At 37.3% G+C, this 26914-nt stretch overlaps 1 protein-coding gene across 1 annotated transcript in view; it reads left to right on the top strand.

Annotated features, from left to right (window-relative positions):
• Positions 1-26914, top strand: part of BAZ2B (bromodomain adjacent to zinc finger domain 2B) — a 129031-nt gene that overhangs the window by 80075 nt on the left and 22042 nt on the right. Inside the window, 13 exon segments of the mRNA XM_019470447.1 lie at positions 3127-3337; positions 8002-8094; positions 8215-8276; positions 10990-11055; positions 11816-11881; positions 12565-12588; positions 12770-12823; positions 14012-14077; positions 20920-20987; positions 21064-21148; positions 21928-22182; positions 22949-23163; positions 24810-24884. Of these exon segments, the coding sequence (XP_019325992.1) occupies positions 3127-3337; positions 8002-8094; positions 8215-8276; positions 10990-11055; positions 11816-11881; positions 12565-12588; positions 12770-12823; positions 14012-14077; positions 20920-20987; positions 21064-21148; positions 21928-22182; positions 22949-23163; positions 24810-24884 (1340 nt within the window).

The following is a 26914-nucleotide window of genomic DNA, read 5'->3' as shown; positions in this document are numbered from 1 at the left end:
TTTTTTTTTTTCCAACAAGTCTGAATGCTTGCCTAGGAAGGCAGCTGAATTTAGGAACAGGAAAGGTGGAAACTGCTTAAAGTACTTTTTGCCATCTCCTTGGTGTGAAGTAACTCCGATGTACATTAGTCTTTCTCAGAGTATCTGATTATGGTGCTGCCTCAGAACAAATACAGCACATCTTTATGAGGCATGAAGTCTACCTCTTTTAAGCCAATTCTTAAACTTACTGTTGTTTACTTACGAGACTTATTCTGTGAATAAGTATTTAGAAGTCTAAAATGTTTATTACAGATGCAATAGAAATACCATACAGAACAGCCAACTATAAAATCAGCTGTCATATGCATTTGTAATGTAGTAGTAATTATTTGATTCCTTTTCTAGAAACTGGAATTTAAAATGTTTGTCCTATACTGAATTGTGCAATTCAATTTAAAAAGCTTTGTTGTTAACTTTTTCTCACAAATCTGAACTGAAATTAATGAGGATGTCTGCTTCTTGCAAAGTGCCTGTGGTTTTGTTCAATAGTTTGGTTAACAGGCTTTGAGCTTGATTCTGCTTCCACGCATAGTTATCTGGTGCCTTTTTGGCAAATGTCCTGATTACAGTACAGTATTACAATAGATGGTAGATGCCTGAAGATGAGAAATTGAATTAAGTTCTTACTTTGATTAGTTTCAACAACAAAACACAACATTTCACAGTGTTATTCCCATTTTTTCTCTAATGTTTGTGTAGTGAAGCTTAGATTTTATGGAAGCCCCTGATTCTCAACCCCCGTATTTTTTCTTTGGAATATTGAAAATCCACAGAATATCAGATTTTACATTCTTTCAATAGAAATGTATTTTGGGTCAGATTTTAAAAGATACCTGAGCGCAAAATATAGATGGTGAATTAACTCCTGCTTAACCCTTAATGGATCTGTTCTGGACTGTTTTGTCTTGTCTTCTCTTAAACTTGTGGAAACTTGTTGCATCCACAGTGTCCTTTGGCAGGACATTAAACAGTCTTCTCCCCATTCATTGAAATGCCAGCTCCTTTTGTTTATTGAACCTTCTACTAGCTTCATTTGATGGCCTCTAGTTTCTCTTTTGGGGAGGCATTAGGAAAATGTAATATACATCCATAGTCTCTGTGGCTCTAATGATCTTGTGGACCTCCATCTTTCTTTTCTGCATATTTGTTGTCATTAGTATCATTAACCATAGAAAATAGGAATACAGAGCAAGAGCAATCTCCATTGCAGGATCTAAGGTACTTCTTGAATGATGGCTGCTTCTCCTCCTTTTTTCTTTGAATTCTATTTTGCCTTTGTTTTTAACCATCTCCTCCCCCCAGCACTTGCAGTTTATGGGATAAGATTTCCTAGGTTGGAGGTTGCTGTAGGTGATAAGTATAGTATTAAATCTAGCTTACATTGCTCAACAAAATGAACCTGTGATAAATTCTAAGTCAGGTACTAGACAGTGAGATGAAAATGTACGCCCAGGTAGTATTCTTAAAGATAGAAAATGAATTAACTTCTGTTGAAGTGGTAGAGGTAACTATTTTGGATTAAAAAGTCCTTAGTGATGTTACATTGTACACATAGTGATAGGTCATGATTCTGAACAGCTTGTTTTTAGGAACATAGCTAATAACAAAGCCCTTTGGAATGTCTGTTAACTAAGTGTGTGATGTACTCTTGGGATGGTCTTAACTGGGAGTGATCCAGACTTCAAAAAAGGTATCTTTGCAGATACTGATAGCTTCCTTGGAATCTGAATGTTTCATTAACAAAATGCCATTTCCTTTGTCAAGTCTTACATTAAACATTTGTAATTATGAAGAATGAGCAGAAAGAATTAAAAGATAAATTGTCAGAATAAGCAAATAAAAAATGTATTTTATAGTATAGCAAATTTGATTTCAGTATTTATGTGCATATAAATGTGAAAAATTTGGTAATGCAAATGTATTTTTTCTGAATAGATATTTAATTAATGTGTCTTATAAGTTACCAACTTTCATTCTTGCTTTAGCAGACATTTTCAAAATCTTTTACAAACCTTTTTAAGGAAGTATGGAGAGTAGTCCTGAAGGATACTTAGCATACTTCCCCCCCCCCATTTTTCAAAAACTGGGGAAAATGGTAAAAGATGTTACAATTTTGAAATACTAGTGTTCAATCAAACAGGATCAGATAGACTGTGCTCCTGTTCTGCTCAGTAGATGTAATAAACTCTACTTTTTATCAGTTAAAGTAAAGCAATTTCTATGTGAGGACTAACTTGGGTATTTGTATTAACAAAGTATTTCAGTATTTGTTTTGGGGATTCCACAAACAAACAGTAGTAATAGTGAAAGAAGGGGTTGAATGTATTGCTGCATACTTTGTTTAGTTAGAGAATATAGTTACCATAACTTTTATTTCAGATAGATGGATTCTTAAAAGTTACAAACTATTGATTGCTTCAGGTTGGCGCAGAAATTGATTTTCTTGCAGTGGATGAGGTTGAGAACTAAATTGTACTAAATAAAACTTTAAGATCAAAATGAGTCTGTGTTTTTTCAACTCAGTTGTTGAGATCTACAACACCCCAGAAAGCAATATTTGAAAATACAATACTGCCTTTGCTTGTTATGTATGTCAAAATTTCTGTAAACACTGACAGTTGGAAGACAGTGACTTGTAGCTTGACACATTTTTTTCTTTCATGTTGAGCACTGGATTATGTGAAAGCAGAGTAGTTACTTTTGCGTTTACATAATAAGGAAGAATCTATTTCACCTTTTAAAAAGGGGTTGAGCAATAAGCGATTTGGTCAGAAATAATTAAAAATAACACAGTAATGGCATACCTCCTAGGTAGTAACTGAATAGTCTTCAAAATCTTGCATAGTAGTACAATTTACAAAAGTTTGTAGTGATAACCTCTCAATGTATAGCTTCTGTGCATCATCAAAACATTGTACTACCCAAATAGTACATCACAGCTCTTGCATATTTTATATATATATATAACTAACTTGGGAAAAAAAAACATCTCTTGCTGTTCATGTTCTTAAGTGTCTTAGATTTATTTTTTCTTTTTTTAATCTGTGTTTATAATACCTGTCTGTGAAATGTGTCAATTAAAAGGGTGTGCAGTGGTGTCTTCTGAAGGAAGAGGAAGTCATTCCCCGTATCAGAGCTATGGAAGGGCGTAGAGGACGACCGCCAAATCCAGACAGACAGCACTCTAGAGAGGAGTCAAGAATGAGACGACGCAAAGGCCGACCTCCGAATGTTGGTAGCACTGAATTTCTAGACAACACCGACGCAAAGCTTTTAAGAAAGCTCCAGGCTCAAGGTAGGAAGTATGTTACTGTTTTCACGAACAGAGGGTATCAGTACATAGAGAGTTAATGTTTTTTTCTAAAGAGGAATGATGTGTTTCACTAGGATATTAGTAGACAACTTTTTATTTTGGAAATTTGTCACATGCTTTTCTTGAAGCCTTTTTCAAGATCAGTAAATGTATATACGATTCAAAGGAAGAAGTGTGAGTGTAAATGTGTGTCGAAGAGCTTACTCTGTAGTTACTTTATTTAGACTTATAAAACTTAAAAAAGCAGACATCCAATCATCTGGTTACCACTGATATATTTTTTAAATTGATAAAAATTAACAGATCTTTGTTTTCCCCTGTATCAGCTCAAATAACAGTGGACATTGAAATTGAGAACCACTGAAGTTAGCATTTCTGTGAAACTTCTGGCTGTTCCAGGGGAAATACTTTCCTTGTGAAATCACTGATAGTGACAAGATTTAAATGCCCATAAGGTTGAATAGGATCCTATAATAAGTAGTACCAATGTCGACAGTAGAACTTTCATGATATCAAGTACTACTATATATCAAAAGCGTGAGGGCCTGGTTTTAAATAAACATCAGGTACATGACTTTTGAATTTCAATTCTTTAGTCCATAACTTTATCATATTTTCTGAATGCATCTAATCCAATATGAAAAATTCTTACAGCCCAGGAGGCAGGATGTTTATTTTAACTTAAGACTTAACTGTTCTTCCATGTGCTGACTCTGGACATGTTTGGGTAGCTACTTTGTATTTTGCATAATGTCCTTGCTAACAGTACATGCGCCTTTAATATGTGCCTTGGTGCGATTCTTTGCATCTTTTTCCCTTGCTGGCTGCAATGAGTACTGTTCTTTATAGATATATTTAAGACATGCAACGGTAATGCTTTGGACACATGGACAGAGAGAAGGCCATTTTAGAAATACCTTAGTACGTGGTATGTCTTGTAGTGTTGCACAGCTGTTTTACCTCTGTGTTAAGGTTGCCACCAGCTTTTGTTCAGTTTGAGAATTAGGAAACTGTGTCAACTGCTGAAGCATCATAGCATTTGCTGCGAGGCTGTGTATTTATTGTTGAGACACAGTAACTGATTCCAGAAGTCTCTTCTTCTCAGTGGAAAAAGATAAGCCCTAGTCACTAAGCCATTTTGCTGCACTTTGTATCTTCCCTTTCCCTTTATTGGCTACTGTAAGGGGCGGGGGAAGTATTTAGAAGCACTCTCCCATGTCTATTTTCCCACCAGCACTGTAGCATTTAATAAAATGAACAAAAACATATGGTCTATATATACAAGAAGATTCAGAATGTGTAATATTTGATGTTACGTATGTTCATATCTACCTTGATACTTTTTTCCCCACATGAGAACGTAAGAAATGTCTCAGTGGCTCAGCCCAGGGGTTCATCATGTGCAGAGCTCTGTCTCCAGTAGTGGCCATAGGAGATGCTGCTTGGATAAAGCATGTGAATCTGATCGCTTCTTGGTCCATTTATTTCCTCATACATGCACCGTGGCATCCTGAGGTGTTTTATGAGTGGTATTGTAGAGCACATGTTTTTCTTGCTCCATTTATTTTCTGTTTATGGAACTGTTGCCCGTGAATTAGCCTGTTCTTTGTTTTTTTAACCTCTTGACAATGTTTGCTCTACCAGCCTCCTGTGGCAACAAGTTCCAGAAGTCTGCTAACTACTGGACCATTTTCATTCCTAAAAAATGATCTTCTGTTACTGTCAGTGGGTGTTCCGTAGTTCCATTATTGCGGGGTTTGGAGAATAACAGTTCTCTAATTTATGTTATCCACCACCCTGATGATTTTGCAGACTTTGATCCTCTCTGTCCTTAGTCATCTTCTCTCCAACCTGAAGAGACCAAGTATTTTTAGTCTTTTCTCAGAAGGTAGTTGTTCCATCCCTTTGATCCCCTTATGTGTCCTCTAATTTCAGTATTTCTTTTCTAGGTGTATTACCTTACATTTGTCTATGATGAAGCTCCTCTGCTACCTTTGCCCACTGTTTTGCAGGGCTCTTACAGAGTTCCTTGCTGTCAGCATAGCCTTGGATTTTCCAGAATGCTTAATATCATCTTCATATTTTGGGATTTAACTTTGCAGTCCCCTTTACAGGTTTCATTGGTGAAAAAAGATATTAAATAAAGCTCATTCTAATATTGATTTGTGAAGAAACCCTCTACTAACTCTTCTTCATCACAAAAGGTGACTGCTGATCTCTGCCCTTCACCTGGTATCATTTAAAGAGCTTTCAGTCCGTGAGGCTTTCCTTCAATGACATAACAGCTTAGTTTTATTAATAATGTTTGACTTAGACTCTAGTTAAATACTTTCTGAAATTCTGAATGCATTATGTCCATTAGATTCTCTTTATCTCCCTGTTACTGACACTCTCATTGAAACCCAAAATTAGGCAGAATTTCTCTTTGTAGAAGCCATGCTGACTGTCTGAACTGGTGATGTTTTATAATGTAGTCAGTAAGTACGTGTAAGACATAATATGTACAATAAGACTTTACCACCTCAACAGGAAAGGAAAATCAGACTAACTGATCTGCAGTTTCCAAGGCTTCTGCTAGAGCCCTTTTTTTTTGTTCATAAGGCTTGCCAATCCTATGGCACAGTGGCTGTTGTTAATAATATGGTGAACACCCAGACCAATGTCTCTATGGTTTCATGTTAGTGTTCCTTCAGATTTCTCAGCTTACTCTGTCCTGTTCTGGTGATCTGTTAACATCTGACTTACCTTCTTGATCTAATACTTCTTTTATGTTTACTGCAAATTCATCTAGCTCTTCTGACCTGTCTGCTGTAGACAATGTACTGAGTAGGGGAACCTACCCAACATCTTCAGCAGTAGAGAGTGGCACAAGGAATTCAGTAACCTTTTTTTTTAAGGCCCTTTTTTTCTATCCTGTTCATCATTAGGTCCCACTGATTGCATTTCTGGCTTCCTGTTGTGATGTATGTAAAGATCTTTTACATCTGTCTGCTCAGGCATCCTTTGCAATGTGCTCTTCAAATTCTTTTTTAGCCTTTCTAACTCACTCTTTAAGTTTGGCATGTCATAGGCTTTCCTGTTCTTATTTGAACAAGCTTTTCATTTTTTACATGCTCACCATTTTCCTATGACAGCCTCCTTTTCTGAAGAGCCACATAGGGACTACCTCTTTCCTTTTTGAAATGCGGCTCAGTGTTTACCTGGACAAGTATACATTTTTTTGAAGTGCTTCTAGGTAGCTCACTTGAAGTATGCATGCTTGAAGACTGCTTTTGTATAGCTTCTTTTAGGGTTCCACCAGATGGACTACATAAATGTCTCTTCATTCGTTGTTTTTATGCTACGTGACTTGATACTGCACTTTGCATAGAAAGCTGGTCTTCTGCCTGTACATCTTATTCTCATAGTCCTGTAACGTAGGTACCTCGCAACACCATGTATTATTAATTATCCTTCTACTGTGTCCATGAGTTGTCCATTACATCTGGATTATCATTTGATACCAAGAATTCTAGTTTCCCTAATTTCTTTTTAGATTTCTTGGCTTGATTTAGAAGCCCTTAAATTTTGCTCAATACAGTACATACTGGTTGAATGGAAATACAGGTGGTCTGATTTGTCGTCCCTGTTTTTTGCAGTATAGGTATTTGTTTTCCATCTGTCCTTTTCAAATGCATGCTGAACATTAACTACATCCTCCTCATGGATTGTGTCAATTCAGACTAAGTGGTCCTCTGCATCTGTTGACCTTTCCATATAGTTAGTAGTTTTAAGTTCTCCTCTATAATGTAAATTCTGATTTCCAGCTACTGGTTCTGTTTTGATTAAGGAGTAACTTCTCCTTCTGTATGGTTTCCCCTTGGCCCTGAAGGTTTCCTTCTTGTCGTGTACCTATTTATACTACCCTTGCTATCTACAGCATCATCTTACCTACGCATGGATTTTCCATATGTCTGCTTGCGTCTTGGCCATTGCACAAGAAGCTGACAGTATTTTGGAGAATGCTATCATAAAGGTCCTGGACCTCAGACCTTTGAATAGCAAGCTGAATTCAACCTCCAGAAGGTCCTTCCTACAGCTGTCTTACATCAGTGTGTCCATGCATAGTTTATCCAAATGTCATAAATATTCGCACTTAAAGTAGTAGAATGCTTCAGGAAGTTACTAATTAGCGGAAGAGTGCCTGGCTGTAGGTAGCCACAGTAAAGAGAAGCGTGACCCAGATGAGTGTGCTTTTACTGCATTGTTAAAAAAGGATTAGGTAATTACATGAGGTGACTTATAAGGAAAACAGTAATTCCATGCCTTCTGAATAAAATGTTGATTTAGTACTCCAAGACAAATGTTTTCTGCTTTAAAAAGAAAGAACAAATCAGTTTTTAAATGAAGCAGCATTATTTTTTCCTCCAAAAATAGTATTTTCTTTTATGTAGAAAGTATCCATGTTCATTTATGCTGTTGATGTGGTTATCGATACATGAGATACCACTAAAGGTAGTTGATAGTGAAGTGTCAAGATAAATGTGTGCAAAACAAATCCACTGTTTTCTCTATCTTTACCTCATGCAAATGTCTGGAGTATGAGCTATATCTTTATTGTTGGACAACACTGTTTTTATGAACTTAATATTTTCTTTTTGTAACAGAAATAGCTAGGCAAGCAGCACAAATAAAGCTACTGAGAAAACTCCAGAAGCAGGAACAAGCTCGAGCTGCCAAAGAAGCGAAAAAACAGCAAGGTAAGTATTCCTTGTGAAAGTTTGTGCAAGCTAGCACATTATTTTGAAACGTATTAATGAGAAGTTACCTGCCTCTTGTCATGTTATGATACTAATTTTTTGTTTGCTCTTGTTTGTTAGCTATTATGGCAGCTGAAGAAAAGCGAAAGCAAAAGGAGCAGATAAAGATAATGAAGCAGCAGGTAAACTTTATGTGATTGTTAAATAAGCTCTTTAAATTATGTTTTGAGTTATTGAATTAGGGGTATTTTAATTATTTAGTAAATTAAGTATGCTGATTACAAAGTAAATTTTTTAATCTAGTTTTAAAGAACACACAGTGTGTATTATTTAAAATTCTAAACTCTGTAGTTGTTGTCCATGTTGTCAGGACATCCCAATTTTGTCTGTGTTGATTTAAGCCACCCGACATAGGTAATTGCTTGCCAATATCAGTAAGAAATTAAGAAACTGCTACTACAGTACAGTGATGCAGTCTTCCTTTATTTAGTTCTGTGAAAACAAAGTGTTGCATCTGTTTATGTAAATACTGGAATAGTGTAATTAGCTTCTTCAGTGATTCTGGCTGGCTATCGGTGGTTTTAGGTTGTGCGTGAAGGGTTGTATCTCTGGTGGCCCAGAGAGGTTGTGGAGTCTCCCACCTTACAGATTTTCAACAGCTGCCTGGACACGGTCGTGGGTAACTGCTCTTAGGTGACCCTTCTTGAGCAGGGGGGTTTGGACAAGGTGACCTCCAGAGGTCCCTTCCATCCTCAACCATTCTGAACTTTTGTAGATAGAAACAGCTTCAAAGTTTCCACTTCTGAAGGTAACCCATACTTGTTATAGAAAGGCAAATAATGCAGACTTTTTTTTTTTTTTTAAGAGCATTGGGCTTGTGTCCATTCACATCACCCTATGATTATAAAGTGGTCCTTACATTCTTAGGTGTGCAGGGAGCAAGAATTGCTTGATTGGCAAATACATCAAATCCAGACCTTGTTTATCAACACCATATTCCTTCTTGATCTATAAACTGTTAAAATTTTCATGATTCCAATGTGTAGAATACTTATTTTCTTCTCTGAGATACTTCTTTACTCTGATCTCTACTGAAAATTTTGTTCTGTATTAACTCTGGCCTTTGTGGAATTGAGAGAGTATAGTACACGCTCTAAACTTTTTTCCTTTTTTTTTTTTGTAAAGTATAATGGGGGATAGTAGAGACTTAAGGTCCATGCTGTGAGCTTTGCATGTTGAAAATAAAAGTTCAACACTGTATAAACAAGGCCTCCTAATTAATTTGCTGGGTAAGGTGGTCTTATGCTGGACTTCCCAACAGCTTAAGGTGCTGGTAAGATTTGCCTGAAGTTTGTAAGACCTCATGTGGTCTTCCTGTATTGGAGCTCTATTCTTCAGGAAATTTTGTATGTCTTTTTGTTCTGTGATTGCTCCTTTTCTGTTAAATATTTTAGATTATCTTTTCTTAGGGGCTTGGTTTTGGTTTTAGTTATTTTTCAATGTAGTATAAACATCACTGTGTGTTCTCTAGAAAGTCAAATTTTAGAGTAGTCCATGTTCTAGAGTCTCAGACCAGCTCACAGGAAAACAATGGCTTCCATACAGATGGGCTTTACTCTCACTGTTGGGGAAACACCTGCTGTTTCCCCAATGGAACATTGATGCCCATTGATCCCCGATGGAACAACAATGCTCCCCAATGGAGCATTGAGCTCCATTTCAGGCTTCTGATTTAGGCTTCCCAGCTTGCAGGGCTTTTGCATGGTCTGGGTTTTGCTGTTAAAACTTTACAGCAAGTCCAACGGAATGTACTGCAATACTTCTCTTCATAATGGTCCATTCCTTGTCACTGTGGCTCAAGCAGCTTTTCTGAGATAATAAAACCTCAAATAATGTCCTAAGAAATCTTTAATATGAGCTTGGGTTATTACTATTTAACAGACAAAACCCATGCAGCACAGGAAATGTGAACTAATCCCAAAGTTTGCAATGATTGCATTTCTAAATCAATGTAATAAGACTTTATTCAGATTTTAGGAAGTAATTCCTGAAAAAGAATAAATTAGAATATGGTTACACAGCATCCATCTGGGGAGTGCTTAGCTTGATCATTTTGTTCTTACCATGATGAAACATGCTGAAGTGTGGTGTGCTGCCTGTGGCTGCTGTTTCGGTTACTTTTTTTGTTATTTCACTCTTCAGCATGTGTAAAATTCAGTCCCCTAAACTACATATTAAGGCATCCAAACTCATCGTCAATTACCTGAATGCTTTGAAAATCTTGAGAAACTGAAGTGTGTTTAACTGTGAATATATTAGTCACCCACATGCCACCTGGATATTACTGGCTGACAGAGTATGTGCACGGTACTTAGATTCTCCATGTTGCCCACGGTACCATAATGAACTGAAAAGCTGCTAGAACCACAGCAGAAAATAGTGGTTTGACAGAACCCCATATTTCTTATTCAGGGAGATCACATCAAAACATGTTTTTCATGTCATAGCTCCCATTTCCATTCATTCCTAAATAGCTCCACCATTGCCAGCTAGAATTTGAATGCTGCTAGCTTGCTTACATCGTTATGAATCTGGTCCCCTTAAAGCTGTTAAAAAACCCAAAAAACAAACCAAAACCCAAAACTATGACAACTTAAACATGAGCATCTATGCGTAACTAAGTATTGGTTCCTTCAGGGATATACCAGACATCTTCTAATGCTAGTAAAAATTCTAAACACACATTGTTATGTGGGAACAATTGACTACAATGGGTGTGAGACTTGATAACAAAAACTATATATGTATTAACTTGGTCATTTTTTAAAATGTAAAAATAAACTTACTTTCTCAATATTGTTTTTTTAAAAAGAAATAACTTTCTTCCCCTTGTAGGAAAAAATTAAGCGAATCCAGCAAATCAGAATGGAGAAAGAACTTCGAGCTCAGCAAATTTTAGAGGTAAAAATAATGGCTCAAATAGAATTTTTGTGTTGCCATTTTAAAGAATGGTGTATTTTAATAGTCACACATGCAGTTAGGAATGTAACTAAATATAACAGCTCTAACAACCTGGACTTTCAAAGGCCAGCTCAAAAATGTGTCTTACAGATACCCTTTTTTTTTTTTAAAAGAAAAATATTTTAACTGTGACCCAAATGTTGCAAATGTTCACTTGAGTTCCCAACTTTTTACACAAATAGTCTTGTATTTGCTAAAGTTAACAGCATAACTATTCCTTTGGTAGAAAACAAGTTTCCAATAATAGGATGTTAAAGCAGTATCATGCTCTGCTCTGAATGAAGTGCAGTGGATTTGAAATACTAGGTTTGTATATATGCTGGAATATACTGGTATACTATACTAGTTTGCTAGTATACTAGCAAAGAAAGATTGCTAACTAGCAAGTCTCCATTAATGGAAAAATTAATGGTACTCTCTTTGCCATTTATATTTTACTGTTTCTGTGTATACTTATTTTCTTAGTTATAGTAGCCAGGTGAAGCAATTCTGAGTGGGACTTGAAATTCTGGCTTAATTTTTAAAAAGTAAATGAAATGTGAATTGATTGATGATGAAAGCTGCACTGGGGAAGAAATCTGTTGCAATGTACATGATATGTGATGAAGTTTTGAACTTTTAAAGGCACGTAACTTTATTTCTAGTCAGATTATTTTCAAGTTGTGATGGTGCTGTTGTGTGACCTGTTTTGCATGCACAGGCAAAAAAGAAAAAGAAGGAAGAAGCAGCAAATGCCAAATTATTGGAGGCCGAAAAACGAATAAAGGTTAGTTTAGAGGAGCTCCAAAAACAAGAACGGTGTTATTGTGCATAATATATGTTGATGTATAAAAGCAGTAAATTTGGAAGAATATTCATTGATAATGAAACTGTAAATAGAGATAGCATATGAATAATGTGTACATATGTTTATATAAATATATGAAGCCTACACAGAAGTTTGTGTATGTGTGACAACACACACACACATACATTCATACATAGACACATGAATATATAGAGAGACAGTAATTTTTTGTGTGCCATTACCATGAGTTTTGCTTACATGACGCTTGGTTTGCATAACTTAAAATGCTCGTGCAGTAAAACTATTCACAATATTCTTTTAAGCACGCTGTATCAAAAAACTTTGTTGCTTCTCAACAAGCGTAGTCTTTTCTAGGTTGTATGTATACAAGACTATGGAACTCTTTTACAAATGTTGGAAAATACAGTTTATATATGTACTTCTATTACTGCTTTGGCATTTTTGGTGTATTTTAACATGGAACTCCCAACTCAATAGACTTGCTGTCATGTATACTATGTATACTCGTCTGTGGTCAGTTTATGGGGGGCGGGGAAGTAAGAATTTAATTCAGATGTGCTGTTTCAGTGTGGCAAAAACATGCAACTTGGTGAGTAAATTTTGATAGATTTTTAAATAGATTTTTTTTTCTTTTGTTTAAGGAAAAAGAGATGCGAAGGCAGCAAGGGGGGGGGGGGGGGTGGGGAGGGAGGGGGAATCTTCAAAATATGCCCTTTTAAAATTTCTGGGTTTGATTCCTGCACAAATTTTCTTTCACCTTATGATTTGTTGCTTTGCTTTGGTATTGGGGTCTTTTGGGGGATTATAAAGTGGTTTTATGACTTTGTGATTTCTGTTTCATAATGTTGTGCCAACTCTTTCTACCAGGAGTTGGAGAGGCATAGACTAGATATGGTATGGGTATGTTTATTTTTGTACATCTAACACCGCATTGTGATTTGGTTTTGCTATGGTTGTCATAGCAATGCATAAAATGTAGCACTGGCTGCTGTCATATTACATACTGCTGCATGGCTTTACAGCACAGTGCATTGCATACATCTGCTTGTCTTGTCTGTTAAGGGAAAAAAAAAGACGTCTTGAACATGTGTATAAATTGAACTTGGCAATAATTAAATGAGGTTTTTAACCAGAAGTCTGTTACTGATGTCCCAATAGAAATTGGACCACTGTATAAAATCAGGGATTAATTAATGCAAAATTAACAGTAGTCACTTGGATAATTTTTGCAAACCTTGTCCCATTCACTGGGAATGAATCCAGACATTTTAAATACAATTTGAATTAACCTATTTTAGAAATCAGAATGATGTCTTTCCTAAGTTTGTAGGGTACTGAGGAAATTAGCTTTCAGTCAGTGGTAAATACATAATGTTAGAAGTATACAATGAAACACTAGAATGTAATCCTAGCCTCACTGAATTAGATGATAAAATTCCTATAGCCTTTACTGGGGCCAAGATTTACTCTACAGCTTTTAAGGCAAAAACCCCATACGTAATGCTCTAGAATAACAGCTCCTTAATGCATTTGAAGTTACTGACATAAGTTATTGAGGGATAGGCATCAGTGAATGCAAGTGTTGTTGCGTATGTATATGCGCCACCACTAGCTTGATTAAAACTGATCTAGAGCTGAGAAAATTAATCATATTAATTTGTTGCTTGGTTACAAAAATGTTAATATTTGCAATGTTTGAAAATGACCACTTTAACATTTTTGCGAATTGGCTGTTGAAGAAGTAAATTGCAAGTTCCGTAATAGCAGATGTAAGGTAACTGACCTGTTCCAGCCAACCATTATGCTTTTTGTTCTGCCAGCTTATGAAGGAGCATCACAACTGACCATAAGTAAATCTGTATGCTTCTGTTTTACACTGTCTCCATGTTCATTGCTTTACCTTTTTGCTTTTGATTGTTCTTGTATTTGCTTTCTAAACCTGAACTAAAACATGCACAGACTTGGCCATTCTTGTCCTATATTTAGTATTTACTGTGACTTGTCTATTAATGCTAAATTTGTTACTCAGCTTTTTTACTGATTTGAAAATGTGGATTAGTTTTGTTCTAATCTTACCTGCTTCAATAGGAACGAGAAAGGAGAAGACAACATATGATGCTTATGAAAGCCATGGAAGCACGTAAAAAAGCAGAAGTGAGTATTAACCTCTGAATGTTTGAAGTTTTCATGGTTTCATTCTGCAGCGATCTGTAGGAGAGCAGTGTCTTTGATGTACCTGTATGTATAATTTCATTTGTATACATGGCAGTGGCAGGACAAGAAGCAATAGGCACAAATTGAAATACAGGAAATTCTGTTTAAACTTAAGAAAAACTTTTTTACTTTGAGGGTGGTGGTTGAACACTGGCACAGATTGCCCTGGTAGGTTGTGGAGTTGCAACCTGCTGTAGCTGATGGGGGGGGGCACGATGGTGGGAACAGAACTGATGATCTCAAGAGGTCCCTTCCATCCTCAGTGATTCTGAGCAAGAAGCCAATAATTGCATAGTCACTTCAGAGTCCTTACTATTTCCTGGAAAGGAAGTTTTATTTTCTCGTTGTTCATGTGTATAAGAGTAAGGACTTCATCATGCTGACTTGTCAGACTTGCTGGACAGGTTTTCCTCAATACTTATCCAGGGGTAAAAATACACATCTTATTCCAGTCCAGGCTTCTTAGAACTTGCAGATTTTGTAGATGATTCTAGATTTGGACCATGACGAAACCAAGCAAATAGGATTATTACGCCTTAGTAATTTTATTTTTTCTCCTTAAGTAGAAAGTACTGCTGCGCTACAGAAAATAGATGCTTCGTTTCTTGTTTTGTTTTACTAAAAATATGTCAGAAATTGTGAACCAAGAGATAGAGAAGCCTAAAGTCCTAAATGCATATGTGTCATTTTGTGTACAATCATTTTACTTTGTCCATCTCTGAATCTAGTTAGTTAACTTGTTTTCTTTTTTGAACACAGTGACATTAAGCTGATAACAAAAAGCTGGTTGATTTCACTTTCCAAAATTGCAGGCTTCTTTTGATGCTGATCATCTAAACATCTAGATTTTTTTGTTCTGTTTTCTTTCTGAAAATAAGACTATTTTCAAAATAGCTGCCCTTTCCTTATGATGAGTGCTTCTTATTCTGGTGACTGCTTTCATTTATGCAGATCTAGTATATCACAAAAGGACCTAATAACACCTGCTTATTATGAAGATTGACGCTAAAGATTAAATACACATTCTGTGCTACTAAATTGTGTGTTTGTTGGGCAACTGAATTACTTTTAAAGTAATGCAAAGTACTGCAAAATGGAAATGTTTTTCTAGATACTTTACTTAGAGGGGGAAAAATATTCAAGAAACACTGGTAGTCCATATTGGCACAACCTAACCCAAAATCCATCAAAATATTTTCATTGAGTTGACTAATCAGGCCTTCAACTAGTTAAATTTTACTCTTAGCCATACTACCGCATGAAAGACACTGAAGTTTCCCTGCTCTTAAGCTAATGTAATAGTGTTTTTGTAATAGAACTTGTTCTTATAACCAGTTGCAAGGTCTCAATTTTATTAGAAGGTTGCAGAAGGAAATGAGGGAAAAGTCTTTAGCTTTGTCTTGAAAAGCAGTTGTAACCACATTGCTCATGTTCATGACTGAGTTAGCTTGAGAAAAAGCCTCTCTTACAGGAATAGCACATCCTGCTTGTTCAGGTTACACTGCAGTAAATTAAGTGTTACTAGCTAAAACAACTCAGACTTTTTTAGCTTCACTGGTTTGAAATAGTACAGTAGTTTATGTTGCATTATAGATGGTTAAAAAAATTATCTAAAAAAAGGACATGATGGAATAACATTGATGATAAAACCAGAGCTGTACAGTATGATTGATGAAACTTCTATTAGACCATGATAAACTAATTTACATCTTAATTAATCCTGAGGCTGGTTTCAGTTTCAACCCTGATGTTAAGGGGGTTAAATCTATGCTAAAAGTGGGACTATCAATGCTAAAACTTTTTTTATTTTATTTTTTATATCTATTTGTCTATATCCTGAGACTTTTTTTATCTCTGTATCCCGAGACTTTTATAAATTAAGATAGCTAAGAGATTGAAGTAAAATGGCCATCATTATAGCATCTAGTTGTCAAAGAAATTGTTAAAACTTTTCTCTTTAGATATGTTCGTAAATTTAAATGAAAATGACAGACCAAAACAAAAATGAAGTAATACTTCAGTGCAAGGAAGAATTTCAGGGTTAACTCTTAAGCTGACTAGGAAAGTTGCCCTCCTAGATTTCTTGTTTGTAAACAGAGAGGGACTCGTGGGCGAAGTGGTGATTGGTGGCTGTCTTGGTCACAGTGACCACGAAGTAGTTGTGTTTCAAATCATCAGCGATAGGAGAAAAACCACCAGCAAAACTTCGACCCTGGATATGGGGAGAGCAGACTTCGGGCTGCTGAAGGAGCTAGTTAGTAAGGCCCCCTGGGAATCTGGTTTTGAAGGTATTGGGTCCATGAATGCTGGTCACTTTTTAAGAGCCATCTCTTAAGAGCTCAGGAGCAGACAATTCCAAAGTGTTGGAAGTCAAGCAAGCGAGGCAGAAGGCTGGCTTGGATGAGCAGGGATCTTCTAGAACTTAGACAGAAAAGGGAAGTGTATGGACATTGGAAGCAAGGACAGGTGACACAGGAGGACTACTGGGATTCTCTTCACCAGTGTAGGGAGAAAATTCGTGCGGCCAAAGCACGATTAGATTTCAAGCTGGCTAGTACTGTGAAAGACAACAAAAAGGTCTTTTTAAAATAAGTTAACAGCAAAAGGGGGATCAGAGATAACTTTGGTTTGTTACTTGATGAGGTCGGTCACCTCACAAATAGGGACATAGAAAAAGCAGAGACATTTAATGCCTTCTTTGCCTTTGTCTTTAACACCGATGATGGGCCCCAGGACCCCCAGAGCCCCGTGTTGGAAGACTGTGACTGGGGGGGTGATAAACTCCCAGCCGACTCTGAACATGTTGGAGACTTGCTGCTCCAGCTGGATGTGCATAAGGCCATGGGGCCTGGTGGGATTCATCCCAGGGTACTGAAAGAGCTGGCTGATGTTACTGCGGGACCTCTCTATGTTATTTTCCAATGGTCTTGGGAATCTGGAGAGGTCCCAGTTGACTGGAAGCTGACAAATGTCCCAATTTTCAAGAAGGGAAAGAAGGAAGACCCTGGTAATTACAGGCCTATCAGTCTCACTTCAGTGCCTGGTAAAATTATGGAGAAGGTTATTCTGGGAGTTATTGAAAAACACTTGAGAGACAATGCAGTCACTGGTCATAGCCAGCACGGGTTCATGAGGGGAAAGTGCTGCTTAACCAGCTCAATTTCCTTTTATGACAAGGTCACCCATGCAGTTGACCAAGGGAAGCCAGTAGATGTGTGTGGTTTTGGTTTTTTTTTATTTTATTTTAGCAAAGCTTTTGATATTGTCTCTCACAGTATCCTTCTGGACACGTCCAGCATACAGCTGGACAAGTGCATAATATGTTGGGTGAACACTTGGCTGACAGGTTGGGCTCAAAGAGTTTTAATAAATGGGGTCACATCAGGTTGGCAACCAGTCACCAGTGGGGTTCCCCAGGGCTCAATTTTAGGGCCAGTGCACTTTAATGTTTTTATAAATGATCTGCATACAGGAGTTGAATGTACATTAGGTAAGTTTGCCGATGATACTGAACTAGGAGGAGGTGTGGACTCCTTCGAGCGTAGAGAGGCCTTATGGAGAGATCTGGACGGACTAGAGAGCTGGGCAATCAACAACCATAGTAAATTTAACAAGAACAAGTGTGGAATTCTCCACCTGGGATGGGGTAGTCATGGTTATATGTACCAATCGGGGGACGAGAGGCTGGAGATCAGCCCCATGGAAGAGATCTGGGGGTTTGGGTTGATGGCAAGTTGAATATGAGTCAACAGTGTGCCCTGGCAGCCAAAAGAGCCAACCATGTCCTGGGGTACATCAGGCACAACATCGCTAGCCAGTGATTGTTCCGCTCTACACTGCACTGGTGCGGCCCCACCTCGAGTACTGTATGCAGTTTTGGGCTCCTCAGTACAAGAAGGACATCAAACTATTAGAGTGTGTCCAGAGGAGGACGACCAAGATGGTGAAGGGTCTCGAGGGCAAGACTTAGGAGGAGCGGCTGAGGTCACTGGGTTTATTCATCTTGGAGAAGAGAAGGCTGAGGGGTGACCTCATCACAGTTTGCAACTTCCTCAAGGGGGGCAACAGAGGGGGGAGGTGCTGATCTCCTCTCTCTGGTGACCAGCGATAGGACATAAGGAAATGGAATGAAGCTGCATCAGGGGAAGTTCAGATTGGTCATGAGGAAAAGTTTCTTCACCGGGAGGATGGTCAGTCGCTGGAACAGGCTCCCCATGGAAGTGGTCACGGCACCAAGCCTGTCAGAGTCCAAGGAGCGTCTTGATGATGTTCTTAGTCATACGGTTTAGTTTTAGGTAGTCTTGCAAGGAGCGGGGAGTTGTACTCAATGATCCTTACGGGTCCTTTCCAACTCAAGATATTCTATGATTAATCTTTGTTAAAAAGTTAGATTAAGTTGTTTCTGATCTTCTTAGTAGTATCCCATAATACAAACTGGAAAGGAAAATAATGGCAGGTTTGTTGATAATATTTTCATAAACTAAGATCAGGAATCTGTTTCTGACTTACATCATTCTGGTAAGTAGTGACAGTTAAAATTGTGCAAATAAAGCTACTAAGAGCTGAATATTCTGAAGATGTTTTTTCCACAGCAGCCGTAAATAAGGGATAGATCTGATTTCAAAAAAACAGTATGTTCCATTTCAAAAACAGTGTTACCCTCTCCATGTTCTCCACATCCTTTTTGAGGTGGAGGCCTCAAAACTGGACACTCTTCCAGATATAGTCTCATCAGCACTGAGTAGAGGAAGATGATATCCTAAGCACCTGACCCACGGTTGGAAATCAGGATGCCAGGCTAAATGGTTGTATAGTCTGATCCAGTGCTGTAATTATATTCTTACTCTAAAAGAAATAGAACAGTAAATGTTTATTGCAGCCAATACAAGTAATCTCTAAATATATTCATGAAAGTTAACATGGTTAAGGTTTGCATTTTTAATTATAACTGCAAATTAATATGTTGCCGCTTAAATATCCATATGTACTTCTCTTGTTTTCTTCTGACATAGAATGTTTCTAGTTGTCAAAAACAAGTTGTAGGACATGCCAGTTGGCTTTGAGACCTTGACATAGGTTAAGACAGAAGGCAATGAACCATTTAAAAAAACAAGTCAAGGGAGTATTTTCCATGTTAAGATAAAGTTACTGATTTTGTGTGCTGCTTTAATGTATTGTGATTTTCCATACAAGATGTATGCTGAGAAGGGAGAAAGGGAGAAAAACATGAATAAGCAGCGTGCCCCTTATGAAATCATCACAGATACGAGGGTTTGCATTCTCAACACAGAGGATGCTTACACAGCCACAAAGCAGCAGTTGGGCAGATGGGTAGTTCTGTACGTGACTGCTTTTTTTCTGCCAGTGTAAGATTGCTGGTCCAAACATGTTCTTTCTGTCCAACTCCGAACTCTGTCTTGCCTAAAATCCACTAAAGACTGTAGTAGTAGAGGTCACTATCAACTGCTCTGTGCAGTCGTAGTGTTTAGCCACAGTTATCACCAGTGGTCTAGTAATACTCAGTATAGAATCGAAAGAATAAAAAGTCATGGGGCCTGATAGAACTATACAGCAAAGTCAGCAGTTAATGCCGTTCTACAAATGCAGCCGAGTCCTGACTGACAGTTATAGCCCATACTCTCATTTATGCGAAATTTGGTAGTAGTAAACTGAAGAGACTAGAGTGACCTCTTAAACTGACAGAATAATGTGGAGTGATTCTGAATAATATGAATCAGCTTAGCTTGGGTCTTTAGCCCTTCTGTGTCCACAGGTGAAAAGCGCGTGTAGTGTCTTCACCTTTATATTGTATCAGGTTCTTAGGTTGTGACAAACACACACACACACACGTGTGTTTGCATGTATGCACGCAGTTCTGTGATCTAAAGAGGTAGCATTGATATATGGCAGATTCTATACCTGGTTTCTTACTCAATATTTTGCATTTGATATCAGTTGCCCAGAGGCATGTAATGAATTGTGTAGGCAGGCCAGCATATCAAAGCTGGGCATGTGGTGGCAGAACCCTTGGAGTCAGGGATGGGAAAGGCAATGTGAGCTCCAAATTCAGAGTCAGTCTTAGCAGGTTAGAGAGATCTAGTTAGTATAGTATTCTGTGTGACATCAGTGTAGAGGGTGTTGGAAGAGAAAAATAATAGATGTTTGGCTTCTCACTTGATTATCCCTGTGTTCTTGTTATACAGAATAAGGTATTAATGACTGTTCAATTTTCAGATTGCATGCTAAGTGCATGGTAATTCAAGGCCAGAATCTGTGTGTGTTGAAAAGATTGGTTGTGTTTTATAAGCTATTCATATCCAGTTTATGTATTATGGGAATTTTTAAACCATGGGTTGTCCAGAGAGGTCTTCCCAACTGCTGCTTGCTTGAGTGGTCTCTGCTTCAGCAGATGCATATTGATGATACTAGCGTGTAAGTGGGGCCTTTAAAATCGGGTGCCTTGCATGTATGTCAGTTCTTTACCACATTTTCACTCAGTCATCTTTCTGAAATGGTACTCCAAAGAATCTTTCAGTGTAAACGTACTCAATACCCATTTCCATGTGGACAGGAGAGAAAAATGTGAATCTTAGATTTGCTTACAAATTCGATGATTTTGTTCTATTTCTGTAGTTTCCCCCTTCCCTTTATTTGAATGCAGGTTCCTTAATTGCTGTGGTAATTATTAAGATTACATAAGTAGTGCTTCTCAAATTCTTAGATTGTTCCATTGTAAGTATAATATGTGGGGTTTATTTTCTGCCCTTTTAATTCTATTTAAGGAAAAAGAGCGGTTAAAGCAAGAGAAACGTGATGAAAAAAGATTAAATAAAGAACGTAAACTGGAACAGCCGAGATTGGAATTAGAAATGGCAAAGGAGCTAAAGAAGCCTAATGAAGATATGTGCTTAGCAGCAGAAGGTAAGTAAACTGGAACAGCGACGATTGGAATTAGAAATGGCAAAGGAGCTAAAGAAGCCTAATGAAGATATGTGCTTAGCAGACCAGAAGGTAATCATAATAATGTAAACTTATTTTCTTGCCTCGTTTCTGTATTTTGCCATTGTGACAATAACGTTTTTTTTCTTGCAGGCACTCCCAAAGCATTCAAGTTTTGGTCTAGATAATTAGATAACTATCTGAAATATATACAAATACAAGATACTACAAACACTAAAGTAGCATATGTTTAGTTAATTAAAAGCATTTTTTTTAAAAGTCGCCTGCTTCCCAAAAAGCACTTGCATGATTGCTTCAAAAAAAGTTGATTACTCTGAGTTATTTTTACAGCAGGAATATGCTTTGTGTCTCAGTACATGGGCACTAGATAGAGCTTTTCTCATATGTGCAACTATTCTAAGCTGTTACTCAAAAAAATTACTCTCCCAGTCTTCTGTGTTCTTAGTTCTTGTCTGTCAGGACTTGACATACCTCAGGTTCAAGCCCTCTCTGTTCCAGAGAATTCCCCTCCCTGTGTGCCCCATATATTTTTATACCACCTTCTATAGTATTTTGGCTCAGAATAGAGCCTGAGAGCGTCTTCTGGCCAAAAAGTAAGTATTTATTAATCTCTTGCCTCCTATAACATGTGAGAAGGTAAATGTGCTTCAGCTTTCAATTAAATTTACTGGATGGGTTATGGGGGGGCAGCTTCTCTATAGCCTTTACCTTCTAGCATTGTCATGCTGTAGGTCATATGGAAGTATCGGTCAATTTCCCTAGCTAGTATCAAAAAAGTTTTCTTTTGAAGTATACTACTGAATCTTTCATTGCTTTTCTTTACTTTTCAGCCTTTGCCAGAGTTGCCTCGCATCCCAGGCCTTGTTCTTGATGGAAGCACGTTTTCAGATTGTCTCATGGTAGTGCAGTTCCTGCGTAACTTTGGTAAAGTTCTTGGCTTTGATGTGAATGTGGATGTCCCTTCCCTGAGCGTTCTTCAAGAGGGTTTGCTAAACATAGGGGACAGCATGGGAGAAGTACAAGACTTGCTTGTAAAGCTTGTCTCTGCAGCTGTTTGTGATCCAGGACTTGTTACAGGATACAAGGTAAAAAAGAAAAAAAAAAGGAAAAAAAAAATCCATAGTAAACACCCTGTATTTATGAATGCATTCTTCATAAGGCATCTTTGACACCACCCTGATTTGGATTTCCATTCTCTTTCCTAATTCTTCTCTTTGGTGTCACTGTTCTAATGTTACTCAAAGACTTTCTGTGCCCTGTCAGCTTTCCCATTTTCCAGAAGTGGTATATTTCTGGGCATTTTCTCTACCCTCCCCCATTTTTATTTGGACCTCTTGTAAGGCACTATCACATCTGTGTCTCCATCTTTTAACTCCCCCTTCCCCCCTCCCCCTTTCATTCTTACCCTCATGTTATACTCTCAGTGAATCTTGCCATTTCTTTCTCCAAAGTCCACTCTCTACATCACTTCATCAAAACTGATTCATTCATGATTCTCTTTCTTATTATCCTTCTTTTTCAAGCCAACATAGCTCTTTTCTACTCTAGAACTCTACATAACATGATTGTACAAAACAGTATTCATCAAATTCCAGTTGGACCATGTCTCTCTTCGTTTAACCTATTTCATTAATATTACCTCTGTTCTTAAAAACTTGGAGGTGAAGACATTCTAATTTGTTATTCTATTCAAGATTTACATTTGAATAGTTTTAAAGAAAAATCCTGATTAAAGTCCTTATGTAAAAATGCAAACAAACCCACCTCACTGTTTTATAAACAATAATATAGCCTGCAGAGGAAAATAATATTTTTAAATGTGATTGTTTGAAATATCTTTATTCTTTTTAGGCTAAAACTATTCTTGGGGAACACTTACTAAATGTTGGTATCAATCGAGATAATGTGTCTGAGATTCTGCAGATATTCATGGAGGCTCACTGTGGGCAAACTGAGCTGACAGAGAGCTTGAAGACAAAAGCTTTTCAGGCACATACTCCAGCTCAGAAAGCATCAGTACTTGCTTTTCTTGTCAATGAGTTAGCGTGCAGCAAAAGTGTAGTAAGGTAAGATTTTTTTCCCAAACTGGTCTGTAAAAATAAAATTACAAAAATGTTATAGTTTAGAAATACCGTATGCGCTGTGTTCTGTTGCAGGAGGATTCTTGATGTTTTTATAATGAAAGCTAGGCACATACTCCAGCTCAGAAAGCATCAGTACTTGCTTTTCTTGTCAATGAGTTAGCGTGCAGCAAAAGTGTAGTAAGGTAAGATTTTTTTCCCAAACTGGTCTGTAAAAATAAAATTACAAAAATGTTATAGTTTAGAAATACCGTATGCGCTGTGTTCTGTTGCAGGAGGATTCTTGATGTTTTTATAATGAAAGCTGAAATTTGCTATGTTACAGCTTCTTACCTTTATGTACTTCTGATATGATGGAAGAGTAGAACTTTTCCATGTTTGGTCTGTAAGTTTGTTCTCAAAGCTTGCACCAAAATTTCTCCAGCTATTTTCGGAGTAAAAGATGAGGTTGATTACAAAGAAATTTGCTAGGTATTCTAGGGAACAATTTAGAAGAGCTGTATAAGGCTTCTGCAGTACTCTGTTCTTCTTTTTTTCCTTTTGTTTTTTTAAGACCTCTTTTGTCCAAATACTTTAACTAGAGTTATAAGCTGATGTGGCAAGCCTGATTTATCATGGTGGTAATTCAAGAAAGTGAGTACTTCATTTGTGGTCAGTAATGTATAGCATTTCATAATTTTAAAAAATCAACCCTATGTTAAACAACATTTTAAAACCCAACAACGTGCAATAAAAACTTAGGAAATGCCAGTCTTTGAGATACCTATACCTCCGCGTACTTACTTACTGTGGTAAAGTCTTTTATCACCTAGTTGAGCGCTGTTTTGTTTCCTGGTGAATTCTGCTGCTTTTAGTGTACTGTGCTGCAAAAGTGAATCAGGGTTGTGTAAGTCACGAATCAAAGGGATGCTTCGTGTTTTCCAAAGTTGAAAAATAGCAGAAGCGGGCAGTACAAGTGCTGTGCGTGTACTGTGCAAGAGAGTTCCTGTGTATTAATCAAATTCATCATAGTAAGGAACTGTTTCTTACTGCAGATGACCAACTGTTAAGTCGGATTTGTAGAAATGGTCATTCAGAACTTTGAGTTTCTATATTTTCATCATAGAGATGAAATCAGAAACAACTATAACCTGCTAAATTGTTGAGGCTGGGATGTCTCAGAAGTGGGCTCGCAGATGGTCACTATACTGAAGCACTTTTTTTTTCGTTACTCAATTTCTGCAGTGACAAGTGAACGTTAGTTTGTAGATCACATGGATCCTAGTTAGAATGCCATAGATGTACCACTGATAACTTTGTTTTCAGCGCAGGGCTAGATGCTTTGTGGCAAATATATCTGGTGGCCTGACATTGAATTAGAACTATGGAAAGAAATGTAAAATTCTTTGAATGACATGCTTCTTATGGAATGAAAGCTTACTTGATACTGTAAATAAAGACTGCCTGACATAGGTACAGCAGTACGCTACATTGGCATTCCTAGTATTGGAATTTCCTAGCTTTAAAATTATTTATTTTGCATTTTAAACATTTCTCCAAGATAATTCTTTGAGACAAAGTGTCTGTACATAAATGTCTGTCAGAAAAAGATATGCAAGTTCACAGTTAATGGATTATTTTGTCTTTGACAGTGAAATTGATAAAAACATTGATTATATGTCAAACTTAAGGAGAGATAAATGGATGGTTGAAGGCAAACTTCGGAAGTAAGTTTCCTTAAATATTACAATATATTGCTTTTTTGCATTTGCTCAGATATGCTGCTATATAGGCAATTGGTTCTAAGGACAAAATTAGCTGATGCAATTTCAGGTTTACTAAGAAGTTAGTAACTGAACTGCTTGATTAAGATGGATGTGGATTTAGAATGGCGCAGCACCAGTCTCTTACAATCTATTAAAGATGCATTATATTCAGAGGGTTAGTGTCCCTCAAAATTGGAGCAAAGTCAAGTCCATTTTGTATTCTTTGGAAGAAAGTAAAAACTTTTTTATTGGAATGTTGCAGGAGCTGTCAAATTGCTATTGACATCAAAGTTTATTTGGACCTACCATAATTACCAGTGTTCATTCTGAAAGGCGTTTTAAGAAGACCATGATTTTCATGCAACAATTACCAATCGAATTTTGCTAATTTATATTATGTTATCTTAGTATTTCCCATCTGTCAGTGTTGCGTTGTTCCCTATAGCTAGGGATCATATGTAGAATGCAAACTTGGAGATATTTTTTATATTTTTACTTAAGGTAAAATCGGAACTTTTTAAGGGTTGTCAGTTTCATATCCACTGTTCTCCCATTCTACAAGACAAAATTCCATACAGCAAGCATAACGGCTCCAACTACCAGGAAGCTAGAAGGCATAAAGTTCATGAATCACAGGGGGTAAAAATACATAGCCAGACTCTACTTTTTTTTCTTAGTCATCTTTACCTCTTACTAGGAACGGTGAATCCTTTCTTAGTCCTTGCTTTAGGTACTTGTGTTTCTAATCTTATGTCTCCCTTTTTTCCTTTTAATGTATCTCAGAAGGAAGAAGGAAAGAAGTAAAGAAGAAGGACAAGAGGGAGGTAGAGGAAAAAATTAGACCAATAAAAAGAAATTCTCTACTAATACTGCAGATCCCAGTCTGCACAGGGTTTATATTTTATCTTTTAGGACAATCCAGATACCTTTGCCTGTCTTCATCTGTATCCCTTCTATGGGATATAGTTTAAAAAGTGTTTCTGAAGTTCTGATGTAGCCAACTGTCCATTAGTGGAATGGGACCCTTACCTGTCCTTGTCTCCTTAGGGACTGCTTAGTCTTTCTCTCCCTCCATCAAACTGTAAGTACTTGTAGATGTAGGATCCTCCCTTTTCCTCATGATCTCTCTTTTCTTCCCTTTCAAATAGTGGGCATAATACCCTGAAGTCCCAAGCCTCTCTTCTCTTCTACAATCATTTCTCCATTACTTGTGTTTTCCCCTCATGTGTGGATTTCAGGTTCCAGTAGTGCTGTCCCTATTTGTGAGCGTAAGTATCATGGGAGTGCTTAGAAACGTTCTTCTGCTTCTTTGAATTCACTGGACTTGATTCATCTCTCTCACCTTTGGTTCAAAATCTTTGGATTTTCCACTGTTTTTCTGATGAACTCGAAGAAGCTTTTTAGAAGAGCCTTCTTTGATCAATTTTAAACAATGTTTTCTTCTTTATTATGTCAGTTGGTGTTTTTCATAAACTCTTAGAACTGTTCTGGGGCTTCTCTGAAAAGAAATCTGTCCATTTCAGTCTTCTGTTTGGTCCTTTTTTCTGCTTCCAGACTTCATTCTTACGCATGTTATCTTCCCCATCCATTTCAAAGCTCAGTCTATTTTTTAAGCATCCCAGTCCCAAACGGTTTTGCATAGGAATATCTGGTTTCTTTACTACTTGCCATGTGATCAATGGATGTGTACTCTTTTTGTATGCATACAGACCTTTTACATGACCCTCCACACAAGCCTGTCATGCGTGGAAAGTGTATAGTGGTAGAATAATGGATGCTGAGGAATGGGTTTATTTCATCTCGGCCTGGTTTGCCAGTGTTTGTTGTGGTAAATTTTCATACCACTATGTCCAGACTATCTTGAAGTATATCCAAGTGGGATGAGAAAAGATTCTACCTGTATCAGATGTTTTCACTAAGTGATTTTTTTGTGCTTACGTTCTCACTTTTTATGAGATTAGCTCTTCAACTGGATATTGGGGGCGGGGGGG

The sequence above is a fragment of the Aptenodytes forsteri genome, unplaced genomic scaffold (genome assembly GCF_000699145.1).
Source record: "Aptenodytes forsteri isolate BGI_AS27 unplaced genomic scaffold, ASM69914v1 Scaffold174, whole genome shotgun sequence".
In the NCBI taxonomy this organism is placed as follows: domain Eukaryota; kingdom Metazoa; phylum Chordata; class Aves; order Sphenisciformes; family Spheniscidae; genus Aptenodytes; species Aptenodytes forsteri.
This window is presented reverse-complemented; position numbering and strand designations above follow the sequence as displayed.